Source organism: Polypterus senegalus, chromosome 6 (assembly GCF_016835505.1).
Source record: "Polypterus senegalus isolate Bchr_013 chromosome 6, ASM1683550v1, whole genome shotgun sequence".
Classification (NCBI taxonomy): Eukaryota; Metazoa; Chordata; class Cladistia; order Polypteriformes; family Polypteridae; genus Polypterus; species Polypterus senegalus.
In genome coordinates this window covers 77,983,270-77,998,816 of record NC_053159.1, presented here as the reverse complement: position 1 = coordinate 77,998,816, position 15,547 = coordinate 77,983,270, and the positions used below count along the sequence as shown (strand labels likewise).

At 40.2% G+C, this 15,547-nt stretch overlaps 1 protein-coding gene across 6 annotated transcripts in view; it reads left to right on the top strand.

Moving 5' to 3' along the window:
- The first annotated feature begins 1,301 nt into the window (after nucleotides 1-1,301).
- LOC120531198 (serine/threonine kinase 11 interacting protein) overlaps nucleotides 1,302-15,547 on the top strand; it is a 136,995-nt gene continuing 122,749 nt past the window's right edge. For 3 of the 6 annotated variants that reach the window (XM_039756387.1, XM_039756388.1, XM_039756383.1), the window contains exons 1-2: nucleotides 1,303-1,631; nucleotides 13,712-13,781. In XM_039756387.1, coding sequence (XP_039612321.1) covers nucleotides 13,715-13,781 — 67 coding nt within the window. In that variant the 5' untranslated portion in view covers nucleotides 1,303-1,631; nucleotides 13,712-13,714. Of the gene's footprint in view, nucleotides 1,632-13,711; nucleotides 13,782-15,547 lie in introns of all 6 variants that reach the window. The other 3 variants (XM_039756384.1, XM_039756389.1, XM_039756385.1) reach the window with 3 other exon arrangements.

Sequence of the window (15,547 nt, the reverse complement as noted above, 5' to 3'; positions counted from 1 at the left end):
ATGCAAACTCCATGCAGTAAGCACCAGGTCTCCTTACTGTGATGCAGTAGCACAACTACTACATTACAGTGCCATCTGTGCAACAAAAACAAACAATAAAGGGTACTTTACTCCATTCTATATCTATTTCAGTAATAAAATGTTTGAATTATTAGCATCCCTTATTCGGGGTATTAATAAGGAATGTAATGATTTTAATTCATCAAATAGAAGTACAGTACATAAAAAAAGAATAATTGCATCAAATATTTAAAAACGTGTGCTTCAGTTTGAATTTAAATTCAGTTTAAAGCAACCTTGAAACAGTATAAAATATATAAGTGCCATATAAGTGCAGCACGGTGCCGCAGTGGGTAGCGCTGCTGCCTCGCAGTTAGGGGACCTGAGCTCACTTCCTGGGTCCTCCCTGCGTGGAGTTCGCATGTTCTCCACGTGTCTGTGTGGGTTTCCTCCCACAGTCCAAAGACATGCAGGTTAGGTGCATTGGCGATCCTAAATTGTCCCTAGTGTGTGCTTGGTGTGTGTGTGTGTGTGTGCGCCCTGCAATGGGCTGGCACCCTGCCTGGGGTTTGTTTCCTGCCTTGTGCCCTGTGTTGGCTGGGATTGGCTCCAGCAGACACCCGTGACCCTGTGTTAGGATATAGCTGGATGGATAATTCCATATACCTTTATTACCTATTTTTCAAACTTTTGTGAAAAGGAGTAACTTTAACCCCTTGTATCTCATTAGCAGGAAAACCCATGGGGTTGGTTGCTGTAGAATACACAATGTCAAGTTCTTCTGATCGTTTTTAATGAAAACACCAATTGGTTTACTCTTTATCATAAGGGTGTACTTTCCTGTTCAAAACATTGTCCAAACATGGCCTAAAAATGAGTTTTCTGGGTCTATAGGGGTGAATATAGGGGGCACCCCAAAAAGCTAACTGTCTCGAATAACTAAACACCAAGATGAGTCAAATGGAATACCATGTGTGGGGGCTTTCTCATACTGGTGAGTCAAGAGATGTCGGCCAAAAAAAAAACTGAAGTGATTTCAAAAGTAATTCTTAAGAAATGCTTGGAGTAGTGGGAAAAGCATAACATAATTGTAAAGAATTCTTCTTATTATTAAAAGGCAAGTTATCTTAAAAATTAATTAAAATGCAACGATTTTCTTACTCATTCACCTGTTCATCTACTAAATTCGAGTCTAATTTTCTACAAATAAAAAGTGTGTATGTAATTCACACTCCAAAACAGCAGGGGGAGCCCTTACTGATTTTTGTAAGGGATTTAGCAAGAGTGAATAAGAAATAATTCTACAATGATTCAGCGGGCATAATTTGGATTACTGCAATAGAAATAGATTTAAAAAAAAATCTCCTACACTGGCTATGCTAAGAGAATGCTTTCAATTTTTTTAATGCTTGGTCAAAATGTCGCTGTTGTTAAAAGTTGAAAGGTCGTGCCGCTTCATTGACTGATGGTAGATGTTTAAGGAAGTAAGCAGTCAGGTGATGCTTAAAATGATCTACAGTAAGAAGAACGAGATGCGTGCAAAATCATGAAGGCTCTGTGGTCGGGTTTCTAATCTACAGATTGGGATCCTGAAAGTGGACTGTCGCTGAGCTGTGACAGGGACGCGGCGGGTAAGTTGAAGTTCGATAATGTCGGAGAAGAAAGCGTGGAGCAACGTTAGTGGGAAAGTCGGGATGCTGTTAGGTAAACACTCAACATCCGAACTTAACACACTTCTCGGACAAAGCGACCAGAGTGAACGTGTGCACTCTGGTTCTGTGTTTTTAAAGTTGACATTTGTTCTATACTGCATATGCATTTTGTTTAATGTGCATTCACCTAATGCATCAAACAATCTTGAATTAGATTAAGCCTTTAATTGAACGGTAATTTTACATTACAAAAGCACAGTTGTCTGATATGATTGAGTAGGAGCTGCTATGATTTAATTCTAAAATTTGTGAAAGCAAGGGATGAAACATTGTTCCGTTTTCGAAAAAAAGGTACCTGGTGTCGCAGAAAAGTCGAGATGTTATCGATTGGCTAAGTGCTTCTCTGTAACCGTAAGGTCAGTGTACTGTTAAAGGTTACATGATATTGTTTATTGGAGCATTAAATATTACATTTATTTTGTAGTAGATCGGTGCCTAATTATGTTAACGAGCTGCCGATTATATACTGTGTATATAAATATATATATAACATTTTTTATTTTTATTTTTTTTGCTGGAAGGCAAGCTTTTCCGACTTTTATTTCTCGTTTCCGCAGAGATCTGCGCAGTTCCTGAGGGTTACGTAGAGAGCATTTGGTAGCGGGAGCTCCTAAATGCTGCACAGAGAGGCTGCTGCTGCCCTTTCTGGGCAGTTTCTTAGAAGGCAGTTCTTGCTGTTGTTCGTGTCGATTAATAAAATTGCTTCATCCCGTTCTGCTCCGCCTGAAATTCAGTTTCAGTGTTAACATCGTTTTGCTTTAGTTACTAGGCAATTCAGAAATGACCCAGTGTGCATGAGGCGCCCTCTAATGGTAACTAGGTTAGTTTCTTTCGTCGTTCACGAATAATCAAATGAATTAGATTGAAGAAAATTTATTATGTTGTATTGCATCTGTGAGGACAGCGCAGTGAACAGGACTGCAACATTAAACTCATAAAGAATAGTTTTAATTCTGAATAGTTATTTTTTTAGTGGCTTTCATTAACAATAATAAAAACTATAATTTAAAGTGTTTCCATCACTTCACATTTAAGTGCAAAAAAATTGTGTATAAAGTATTGTTATAAATCAATTTAACATGAAAGTGTTTAGTCAATCCATATCCATATTTTTAAACATGCTGTATATGTAAAGAAAACCAGGGTTTTAGAGTCAGTACACAAAACCTTTGACTATAACTCCTCAATTCATGGTATTGTGACTCAGACTCCTCTTTTTATAATTAGACTGAATATATTTACTATGTTGATTGAAAGTACACTACATGCAAAATACAAGGCATTTCATTACTGCCAGCATGAATCTTCAGGCTACTTTTTAGCCGCTAAACTGTTAAAGCTGGGGTTTAAAGGCTGTAGCAGTATCATTGTGTGTAACATAAGATTAAATTTATAAAGTTAACAACAGGGTATATTTTTATCAAAAGCCTGAAGAAAAAATAGTTTAATCGAATCAGTATATATGAAATTGGACACTTCAAACAATATATTACAATTTACATTTAGTCCCAGTCAGAATCACTACATTTTATTTTAGCAACTCTGACCTCAGTAACCCAAAACTGCTTCCAAGTACATAGTCCTGAAGAAAACAACAATACATAATAATAGACTTACATATAACTTTTTTAGTTTTTGTCACTTTGTCGGTTTTGGGTTTTTATTTATTTATTTTTTTTTTGAATCTATACTTTTTTGGTGGTCCATTGTTTGCTCAGTCACTCTTGTGTGTACCAATGAGACACCCAGTAGTAGTCCTCCATCATACTGACATCCTAATGTCTGTGGTACCTTCTTTCCATGTCCTTAATTATCTTGATGGAATCTTTTACAGTGCTGTTCATTCACAGCTTCAAGATTTTTAGGGAAGAATTCCAAAAGTGTACCAAAAAAGTGCTCTTTGAGGGTCATGTTGCAACCCAATTTCTTAAATGTAACTAATAGGTTTTTTCATATTTTAATTATAATTTGGATCTTTAATTGTTCCCTCAAACCTTAGAAAGTACTTCCTTCAGTTATCCCCAATCAAAAAGTCTCCTTAATTGTAATCTTTTGGATAATATTGCCTACTAAAACTTGCTTTGTGTAAAATCGGGCTTTATGACCAGGTGGATCTAATTTAAAAATAAAATCTTAAAACTTTTTATATGAAGTTTACATTTGCTGTGGTTTTTATCCTACTGAAACTTTGGTGAGTTGCAGTCCAATCTCCCATAGATTGAAGATGTGCTTTTATGCCGATTTTCATATCTAAATTACCCTCCTGTTTTCATGAGTGTGCCTTTGGGTGAAATGACATCCCATTCAAGATTGTTTCATGCTGCTGGCTCCTCGTGATTCAGTAGTGTATAGGCATGCTCAAAAATTGTAGGATGATGTTGGAGAGTGTTGTCTGAGTGTTGTACATGTATTCTGTCAAATGGATCTGATAAGAATATGAATAACAAGCTAGTTAAAGTTTGTAGATGATGCGAAGCTACAGATGAGAAGAAATTTATTGGTACCCTTACGGCTCATTGGAAAAAGTGCTGTATACCTCCTGAAAAGTGATTAAATAAGTAATTGTCCAATGTATACCTGCATGCCTTTGATATGTCATTGAGTAAAGAAAAGCAAGTGTGAAAAGAGATAAAGTATTGCTTATTCTACAAAGGCACCCTAAAATGACCTGGAAATGTTTAGATAGATAGATAGATGGATACTTTATTAATCCCAAGGGGACATTCACATACTCCAGCAGCAGCATACTGATAAAAAACAATATTAAATTAAAGAGTGATAAAAATGCAGGTAAAACAGACAATAACTTTGTATAATGTTGAAGAGTTGCATTGTGTGGGGGAGGAACGCTCTCCTCAGTCTGTCAGTGGAGCAGGACAGTGACAGAAGTCTGTCGCTGAAGCTGCTCCTCTGTCTGGAGATGATACTGTTCAGTAAATGCAGTGGATTCTCCATGATTGACAAGAGCATGCTCTGCGCCCGTCGCTCCGCCACGGATGTCAAACTGTCCAGCTCCGTGCCTACAATGGAGCCTTCCTCATCAGTTTGTCCAGGCGTAAGGTGTCCCTCTTCTTTATGCTGCCTCCCCAGCACACCACTGCGTAGAAGAGGACGCGCGCCACAACCGTCTGATAGAACATCTGCAGCATCTTATTGAAGATGTTGAAAGATGGCAGCCTTCTAACGAAGTATAATTGACTCTGTCCTGTCTTGCAAAGTATCAGTATTGGCAATCCAGTCCAATTTATCATCCAGCTGCACTCCCAGATATTTATAGGTCTGCACCCTCTGCACACAGTCTCCTCTGATGATTACGGGGTCCAAGAGGGGCCTAGGCCTCCTAAAATCCACCACTAGCTCCTTGGTTTTGCTGGTGTTCAGTTGTAGGTGGTCTGAGTCGCACCATTTAACAACGTCCGTGATTAGGTTCCTGTACTCCTCCTCCTGCCCACTCCTGATGCAGCCCATGATAGCAGTGTCATCAACAAACTTTTGCACGTGGCAGGTCTCCGAGTTGTATTGGAAGTCCGATGTATATAGGCTGAACAGGACCGGAGAAAGTACAGTCCCCTTCCGTGCTCCTGTGTTGCTGACCACAATGTCAACCTGCAGTTCCTGAGGCGCACATACTGAGGTCTGTCTGTAAGATAGTCCACGATCCATGCCACCAGGTATGAATCTAGTCCCATTTCTGTCAGCTTGTCCCTAAGGAGCAGAGGTTGGATGGTGTTGAAGGCACTAGAGAAGTCCAGAAACAATTCTTACAGCACCACTGCTTCTGTCCAAGCGGGAGATGTATCGGTGTAGCATGTAGATGATGGCATCCTCTGCTCCCACCTTCCTGATATGCGAAATACAAAGGGTCGATGGCATGGCGGACCTGTGGCCTCAGGTGGTGAAGCAGCAGCAGCCACTCCATGGTCTTCATCACATGTGACGTCAGAGCGACAGGCCCGACGTCATTCAGCTTACTAGGATGTGATACTTTTGGGACTGGGGTGATGCAAGATGTTTTCCAAAGCCTCGGAACTCTCCCCTGTTCCAGGCTCAGGTTGAAGATGTGCTGTAGAGGACTCCCCAGATCCAACGCACAGGCAGTCGTGGTGATACTCCATCTGGACCCACTGCTTTGCTGGCACAAAGTCTCCTCATCTCTCTGCTTACCTGGGCTGCTGTAATTATGGGTGGGGATGTCTCTCCTGTTGGTATCAGCAGAAGGATGGGTGGAGTGGTTTAGGGTGGTCAAACCTGTTAAAGAAGTTGTTTATCTGGTTTGCTTTCTCCACGTCTCTCTCGATGGTGGCACCCCGCTTTGTGCTGCAGCCAGTGATGATCTTCATCCCATCCCACACTTCCTTCATGCTGTTATTCTGCAACTTCTGCTCCAGCTTTCTCCTGTACTGCTCCTTCGCCGCCCTGAGCTGGAGTTCCTTCTGCACGCGCTTGAGCTCATGCTGATCACCGCCTTTAAAAGCCTTTTTCTTCTGGTTCAAAAGGCCCTTGATGTCACTTGTAATCTATGGCTTGTTGTTAGCATAGCAGCGTACTGTTCTTACTGGAACTATAATTTCCATGCAGAAGTTGCTGTAGTCAGTAGTGCAGTCAACAATCTCCTCAATGTTATCCCTGCAGGATATATTAGTCCATAGTTCCAAAGCAGTCTTTCAGAGCATGCTCTGCCTCAGGGAGCCACTTCCTGAATGAGTGTGTGATTGTAAGTAGTTCCCTCACTCTTGGTTTGTAGTGAGGCTCAAGCAGAACCAGGTTATGATCTGTTTTCCCAAGTGCAGGCAGTGGGGTGGCGTTGTATGTGTTTTTAACGTTTGCATACAGTAGGTCAATAGTTCTATTTCCGCGGGTGTTACAGTCAACATACTGGGAGAAGGCAGGTAATGTTTTGTCCAGCGTCACTGTGGTATAGCAGGTCCATAGCTCTCAGCAAAGGCCAGTTATAAATAATCAGAAATTTACAATAACAAGGAAAGCAAGAGAGAACGGTGGTGGCTGGAAAGAGCAGGATGCAAAAGAGAGAGAGCCGGTGCGGGTGAGCGAGCGCGTGAGTGAATGCTCGCAGGCAGCTGTACGGAAGCCTGGATGTTAGGCCGACACCCGGGAGTTGAAGTAGTGGTCGCTCCCTCTGAGTGATCGAGTAGCGGGTGTGAACGGTGACTGGCCGCGTAAGGCTGGGAAGGCAGTGGGAGTCGGGAGACTTGGGAAGATAATCTCCAGCGTGAGAGTCTTGGCCGTTGGAGAGAAGCTAAGTCTCGGGCCTGGGATGAGTGCGCGACTGAAGCCAGGATCAGGAAGCCTCCAGACCTGTTTAAAAGAGAAGTGAAAGAAGGTCAGCTGCAGAAAGAGTGTCTCGCCTACTGCAGGGCCCAAACGGGAGAAGCAGGTGAGACGCTAGTGTAAAAGAAGAACTGGGCTTGTCATTGTTTTAAAGGACTGCTTCCAACAACGCTTTAACTTTGTTTTTAAAGGATTATGTTTTTTCTATTTTTAAATCTCCACATTTGTTTTATGGATTATTTATTTATTGAAGACAGTTTTTTAAGACACTGCACATTACTTTGAACACTGTGTTGTTCTTTTATAAATAAAAGCACTTTTGCACTTTGTACCATCCCCTTGCTATGCTGTTGCCTCACTTTCTAGCTCATCGGTAACATTACCGATGGTTTAGGGTTCAAGGACTCCCGAACAGCAGGTGGGAGCATGCAATGAACCCGCATCATCACAATCACATGGTTAAAGTCTCCAGCGATTAGCACAAGCGCCTCGGGGTGCTGCATTTGTAGTTTAGCAACAGCGGAACGAATGATGTCACCCGATATCTCCACGTCCGCCCGAGGAGGGATGTAAATAATAACAACAATGACGTGTCCAAACTCTCTGGGCAAGTAGTAGGGATGCAGACTTACAGCCAGCAGTTCGATGTCCCTGCAGCAAGTGGAGATTTTAACGTTTACATGTCCATAGTTGCCACACCTTGTATTCACATAGAGAGCGAGTCCTCCTCCTTTCCGCTTTCCGCAGGTATTTGCGTCTCTGTCTGCTCTAACTGTGCTAAACCCGGGTAGCTCCACGTTGGCATCTGGGATGTTAGTTGTTAGCCACGTTTCAGAAAAGCACAACAAACTGCATTCTCTGTAGGTCCTGACATTTTTCACCAGTGCAGCCAGTTCGTTGATCTTATTTGGTAGTGAGTTCACATTTCCCAGGATCACAGAAGGCACCAAAGGCTTGTATCACCACTTTCTCGCTAGCCTCTTAACTTTTAGCTTAGTGCTGGCTCTGCTGCCACGATACGACCTTCTTACCTTGTCAGGTCGGGAACCACACCAGCACTGGCCTTTGTTCTCAGCGCTTGAAGTTCAATACCTGAATAGATTAGTCACGGCATGTCCAAGTAGTAAAAAGTGTCCAGGGAATGATTCCACATAAAGTGGTAGGAGTGATCAGTGAAATAGAGAAAAGGGTAGAAAGATAAAGTCGTACACAGAGCTGCTGGAAAGGCTGCCAATTGCTGCTGCGCCTGAGTCATAACATGTTTGTTGTCAACCCCAGAAAAGATCATAAATAATTAGAGTGAGTTTTCAGACTAGCTGTTAATTAGTATCACACCTGTCTCCAATTGTGCAATCAATCATTCAGCCTATTTAAATGGAGGAAAAAGTATTCAACTTGCTGTTTGGTATCATTGTGTGTCCCACACTGAACATGGAACAAAGAAAGCAAAGGAGAGAGAGTTGTCTGGCAGCTTGATGTTTCTGTGACAACTGTTGTAAATATTAAGAAGTTTAAGGCCCATGGGGCTGTAGCCAACCTCCCTGGACATAGCTGCAAGAAAACAGTTGACCCCAAAATGCACAGCAAGATAGTGAGAATGGTATACAAAAAGGCAAGGACAACTTCCAAAGAGATGCAAGCTGAACAAGGTCCATCAGTATTCGATTGTGCCATCTGTTGTTTTTTTTGAGGGACAGTGGGCTCAGTGAAAGAAGACACAGGAAGACTCCAATGTTGAAAGAAAAACATAAAAAAAAAACAGACTGGAATTTGCTAAAATGCATATTGACAAGCCACAAGGCTTCTGAGAGAATGCCCTTTGGACAAGTGAGGCAAAACTAGAGCTTTTTGGCAAGTTTTATCGGACGAAAATATGAAGCCTTCAAAGAAAAGAACACCATACATTCTGTGAAACATGGCGGGGGCTCAGTTATATTTTGGGGCCCCTTTTGCCGTGTCTGGCATGGGGTGTCTTGAGTCTGTGTTGGTAACAATGAAATCTCAAGACATTCTGGAGAAAACTGTACTGCTCAGTGATAGAAAGCTCTGTCTTGGTCCCAGCTTATAGATCCTCCAACATGGTAATAACCCAAAACGCACAGAGCTAAAGCCACCCAAGAATGGCTATGCTCAGGAAGAGAGGGTCAAACTGCCTTTTTGAAAGGTGCAGAAGTCTAATTGAGAGGTATTGGAATCACTTGTTTGCAGTGACTTCCTCTAAAAGTTGTGCTGCCATATTCTCTATTAAGGGTCCCATCATTTTTGTTTATGCCATTTTGATTTGTGTTTTTATTTGAAATTATCTCTTGAATCAAACTCCTAAAGCAAGGCCAGATTTTTGTTAAATACGGAATTGTCAATAGTGGGTGACGATTACTTTCATCAGTTCCAAGTGATTTCAGAGACAATTGTGGGTTCTTATTTTTTCATCGAGGGGTGCCAACAAATTTGTCTATATCAGATTTGGCAGTATGACAGATAATCTATAATTGGTTGGATCAATATAGGACTTGGATAGAATATAGGCTTGGGCATATTTGTGGCAGATGGAATTTAATATAAATAAATGTAACATTTTATGCATAGAATGTACAAATGTTAAATACACAACACAGTAGGAGTTTTGAAACTTGAAAGTACAAATTTTGAGAAGAACCAGGGGCCTCATGTATAACGCCATGCGTAGAACTCAACTATACTATAACTACACTATAACATGGCGTAAGCACAAAAGCCGAAATGTGCTTGCGCACAGAAAAATCCAGATGCAGGAATCTGTGCGTACTCCAACTTCTACGTTCTTCCGCTACATAAATTCCGATCAGCGTGAAAAGTAACGCTTGTGCACGTGCTTTATGTAATGCCCCAACTACTCCCAGAATTACGCCTCTTTGAATATGCAAATGAATATAAATCGCCCTTAAACTCGGCATTCTGTGAAAAGACAATGGGAAAAGCACGGGGAAAAATATAAGAATTTCAGCGAATACCAAGTGGAGGCAAAGGAAAAACATACTATTTGTTCAAATAAACGGTGGTATAATCAACAAAAGGAAGTTGATCGAGTGACATAGCGTTTTGGAGAAACTTGAAAGCTCACGTTCACAAAATCGCACAGTGCCGGAAATAAAAAAGAAGTCACATATCAAAGTCGCCGTGAAAAGGCGAGTTGTAGCCCACTGTCTGAGTGTCATATGAAAGCTTATTAGGGTACAGAGAACAAAAGGCACACAGTGGGGAAAAAGCACGAAATGTCAACTTCAATCTCGACATTTCCACTTTAATCACGTAGTTTATTTTGTCATTAAAGTAGAACACCATAAACTTTTATCTTAAAATCATTTAATTAACCAGTTTCTCAAATCACATCGTAATTAAAGTAGCACGTTAAATGCTTTGTTTTGTATTTGATCTTCTATGTGCTCTATGTGTGAATCACTACTTGCTTCCTAAACCGTCTCTCTTCCTCCAACTGGACACAGAATCCATTACATTCGTGATTTTACAGATCTCTGAATAACTAAAATACTGAGATTTATACGTGATGTCATTTTTACGCTGATAGGAGTTAAAGCACGTTATTAAACATGGGTTTCACTTCGATGAAATAATTTATTGCAGCAGTACTCGGGGGCGGCTCTATGCTTGTGGTGGCACTGGGCAGCAGAAGAATCGGTGGCTCCTTCGCCCGCTAATATCAGTAAGGTAGCTTATGCACGGTGCATGGCCACGTCCGTTGCAGACACTGCATAGCCGCCTCGTGCTCTTGACACAAGCATTTAACTTTTGCCGAAATTTGTCGCTGTGTTTTTAGCTGTGTTTTAATTTTCTCTTTCTGTTTTATATTCAATATACTGTATATTGGCGTAGCCGCCACTGCATTCCTTGCTTTTCTTTCCCCAAGTAACCGATCGCCACACAATTAGCTCTGTAATAAAAAATTAAGCCATCTGTAAGCTTAGCGCAGATTCTTCAAAACGTTTAAGGAACATTGAAATATCTTCGTAGTACATGTTTAATTATTCTATCCTTCACGACACTCCCAGTGAAGGATATAGATTATTTAAATGAAGTTAAAGCTTTATGTGTTTTATCTGTATAATTTAATAAACATATTTTGCTGCATTTCATCTTAAAAATTATATCATCATCATATGTAAATATGTGCTTAATAAAGTGGTGCAGGTTGTGCAATATTATAACTATAGTGCAAGTTTACAGTGGGGTGATTGTACTTATAAGTATTAACAGTTCTACAAGGAGCAATTGATTGAGTGCGTTTAAAGTTCTTGGGATGAAACTGTTTCTAAACCGCGAGGTCCGTACAGGAAAGGCTTTAAAACATTTTGCAGTGGCTGAGACAGCGTGTCCTTGAAGCTGTATACCGATAATTCTCTTTCCGATCAGCTGCTGCTGTGATTCACACTCAGATACTGTGATATAAATACTCTGAGTGGTGCACTGAGAGTAATATGGAAAAAGATGATCCGCTGTGGCAACTCCTAACGGGAGGAGCTGAAAGAAGTGAGAGTAACAACGCTAAAACAGTTATGGTATTTGGAATACTATGGCTGTTCCTTGGACCATTATATTGTTACAAGTTAATTACAATCAGATTTGTTACACTAATAAACAATATGCGGTTAGTTTCAGTGTATTTATAAAGCCGCGTCAGGAAAATCAGGTGTAACCACACAGGAACAGTAGCACTGCTTTGACGCTGGGTGCTGCCAGTCTGCAAAACCGAGCGGAGAACTTGCATACGACAAGGTATGAGGTACCATGGAAAAGTGCGTGGTTTTACGGCAAGTGTAGGTTTTATACATCGCGATTTGAACGTGGAAAAGTTCTTACGCAACATTTCTGTGCGTACGCACCATTTATACATGAGGCCCCAGGTCTGTAGAACAGATTAGAAAAGCTAATACAATGTTTTATAATGGAATGCATTAAGTATAAGTCGTGGGAGGGTATAATAAAGTTGCATAGCGCATTTGTGAAATCTTATGTGGACTACTGTGTGCAGTTTTAGTTTTCATGCTGCGAAAAACACCCCAGTAGTTGAGAAAGTCCAGAGAAGAGTAACTAGGCTGACTGCACAGTATGTGAGGAAAGAGGGAAGAAGCTGAACCTTTTTAATTTAAGCAAATTGGGTTCCTGGAGTTTTCAAAAATATGAAGGGAATTAGTACAGTAAGATCCAAGCAAAGATTTTCTCTAAGAACAAGGTTATAGAGACAGAAACATGAGTATAAATTGTGTGCAAATGTTAAGTTCTTCTTCCTACAGAAGACTGTAGACACATGAAATGAGTTACCAAGCAGTGTGGTAGATGGATATTTGTATTTTTCTGAACCTTTAAAACAAGACTTAATGTTATTTTTGTTAAATTAGTTGAATCTAGGATTACAGTGATTCCTCGCTATATCACGCTTCAACTTTCGCGGCTTCACTCCATCGTGGATTTTAAATGTAAGCCTATCTAAATATATATATCATGGATTTTTCGCTGGTTCGCGGATTTCTGCAGACAATGGGTCTTTTAATTTATGGTACGTGCTTCCTCAGTTTGTTTGCCAGTTGATTTCATACAAGGGACGCTATTGGCAGATGGCTGAGAAGCTACCCAATCAGAGCACGTATTACGTATTAAATAAAACTTCTCAATGATATACAATATGCTTCCCATGTGGTGCTTCGCACACTTAAAAGCTCTAGCAGCACGTATTGATTTTTGATTGTTTGCTTTTCTGTGTGTCTCTCTCTCTCTCTCTCTCTCTCTCTCTCTCTCTCTCTCTCTCTCTCTGACATTCTCTGCTTCTGACGGAGGAGGTGTGAGCAGAGGGGCTGTTTGCACAGAGGCTGTTTGCCTAGAGGATACGGACGCTCCTCTCAAAAGTGCTGAAAGACTACCTTCACATTGCTCCCTTTGTCTTGCAGCCACTTTATGGCGGTGCTTTGCGTACTTAAAAGCCCAACAGCTCATATTGATTTTTGATTGTTTGCTTTTCTCTCTGTCTGTCTTTCTCTCTCTCTGACATTCTCCGCTCCTGACGCACACTCCTTTGAAGAGGAAGATATGTTTGCATTCTTTTAATTGTGAGAAAGAACTGTCATCTCTGTCTTGTCATGGAGCACAGTTTAAATTTTTGACAAAAGGGTGTTCTTTCATGTCTAGAGGACTCTAATAATGTTAAAAAACATATTTAGAAGGTAAACAGGTTTTCTGTGATCTAACTGCGAAAATATTAGATTTATAAAGAATCTTACTTCGTGGAAATTCATTTATCGCGGTAGAGTCTGGAACGGATTAACCACGATAAACAAGGGTTTACTGTATAACTGTGCGGAGAATATTTATAAACAGTGTGGGAGAGTTTATAAGGGCTTAAAATATATAAAAAATAACCATACAAACATATGGTTTCTACTTCGCGGATTTTCACCTATTGCAGGGGGATCTGGAACGCAACCCTAGCGATCGAGGAGGGATTACTGTAATGAGTTTTGTTGGGTTGAAAACAAACTACTTGTTTGTTTGAATCTTCAAGCCATTAGCTGTTGAAAGTTGGATTACTTCATGGAGTGAACTGTTTTATCATAAGCCCAGTTTTAGAACAAAATCTTTGTAAAGTCCAAAGCAAATAATCTTCAAGTTATATTTATATATTGTACAATATTTGCCAAATATGATTTCCTTATTTTTTTCAGAACATGTCGAATCCTCAAGGGGGATGCACACCCCTAGTACAGAGTCTGGCTGCACTATTAAGAAACTCTGGTAAGCTTTGTGTGCAGTTTTTTTTTTGATTTGAGATATGTATAGATATTTATTTCCTTTTGGTTGTTCTTTCCATGAACATTAAGGCTGTTAATTGAGCGTTGCTTTTTCGAATATAATTCAAATTTATTTGAAAAAGTTCTTATTTGAAGGCAAAAGCTGACAATTTGATTGTCCGAGAAAAGTGGTTTATTTTACCTATACTAATTTTGGCATAAGGCTAATGTAGACCTGATATGCAAAGCTGCAGTATCTTACTGATTTTGTTTTTGCACTTCACAATACACTGTCAGCCTTTTCCTAATTTTGAATGGTTAATTTTAGGGCTGTGTGAGGTCCTTACAGTAATTTCAAAACAATAACAATGTTCATTACCATTGTTACGGCTTCATTCCAAATTCATTCAAAATTGCTGCAAATCATGATGCCAGATTGGCACAAAACTCTTAAATTAGGTCTACTTCATAAAATGGATTTGAATAAATGTCTACCATCAGGAAACTAGAATTTACTTATTTTATTCACTCAAACATGGCATCCTCAGTTCTTCACTTTCTTCCATCTTCTGAACAAAAAAAGTGACCCCATATACGTTACAACAAAGATCAGATATTTGTTTCATCGTGACTTGGAATTTTTTTTTAAAAGGTAAGGCACTGCTTTGATATATAGTGTAATCAGTTTTTTAAAGATTACATTCCCATTTTCTCTCAAGCAGTTATTGAACTGGAACCTTGTTATTACTTTTACATGACAGGTTGAGGGGCTTCCCCTTGGAGGTTGGTGTGTGTATGTATTAGAATGTGATATTGTAGAGAGGGGAGGGATTCCAATGAAGCATTAAGTTTCATTGCAGTGCTTCATTGCATTCATTCACTGCATCTTTATATCTGTGGCTGTCTGTTTGTCCAGGATTTCAAATCACCTGTAGCTGACAAGCCATTTGACCTTTTTGACCTGAAATTTGGTACACATATACTACGTGACATCTACTATCCACTTTTAGGGTGATGATTCACCTCTAAGGTTATTCCTCATTTTATTTTCATTTTATTTTATTGTTGAATCAACTCTCGGTAGCAGCTAGCAGGGCGGCCGTACAGCACACGCATATGGATGCTGTTCTCATCCCTACCACCTTCGCCGTCATTTCCCCTACCTCTTCATATCTTAAATCATTCTTGAGGCAGATTGAAGACTTAGGTGCCATCTTAAGTGAAAAGGTAAAGAGAATGTACTAAGTAATTGTAACACTAAACTGACTTAATCAGTTTTAACGTGAAAAGATGCTGACAAAAGAGAACATCAACCTCTGAGCAAATGAGTGCTAAACGTACAGAGAAAGAGAATGAAAACTATGAATGCTCAAGTCAAGTGTATTTACTGCACATTATTGTGCAGTGTGCCGTTACTTGTAGGTTATATAAAACATAACCCCACAAAGATAGGCTCTAGCTGCCCTGCAGCCCTACCCAAGATAAGTGGGCTAGGAAAACGAATGTGAATGAAAAATTTTGTAATGTTGCAGTCTAGTTATTTTAACCTGGAGATCAGTCATCCACTGTATGACCTTACATTCCTTCACACAAATAAGCAGCTCCAGGGGGCTCTTTAAAACGGGCAAACCAGCCAAAGTCTCTAAAGAACCTAGTGCAGCCACAGTGAGTGATCATTTTAAGCATAGCAAGCTACCTAAAAGAATGCTTTAAAGAATGAAAAATCATGGGCACTTGGACTCTGCAAGCACTGCAGCTGCACATTCCTGT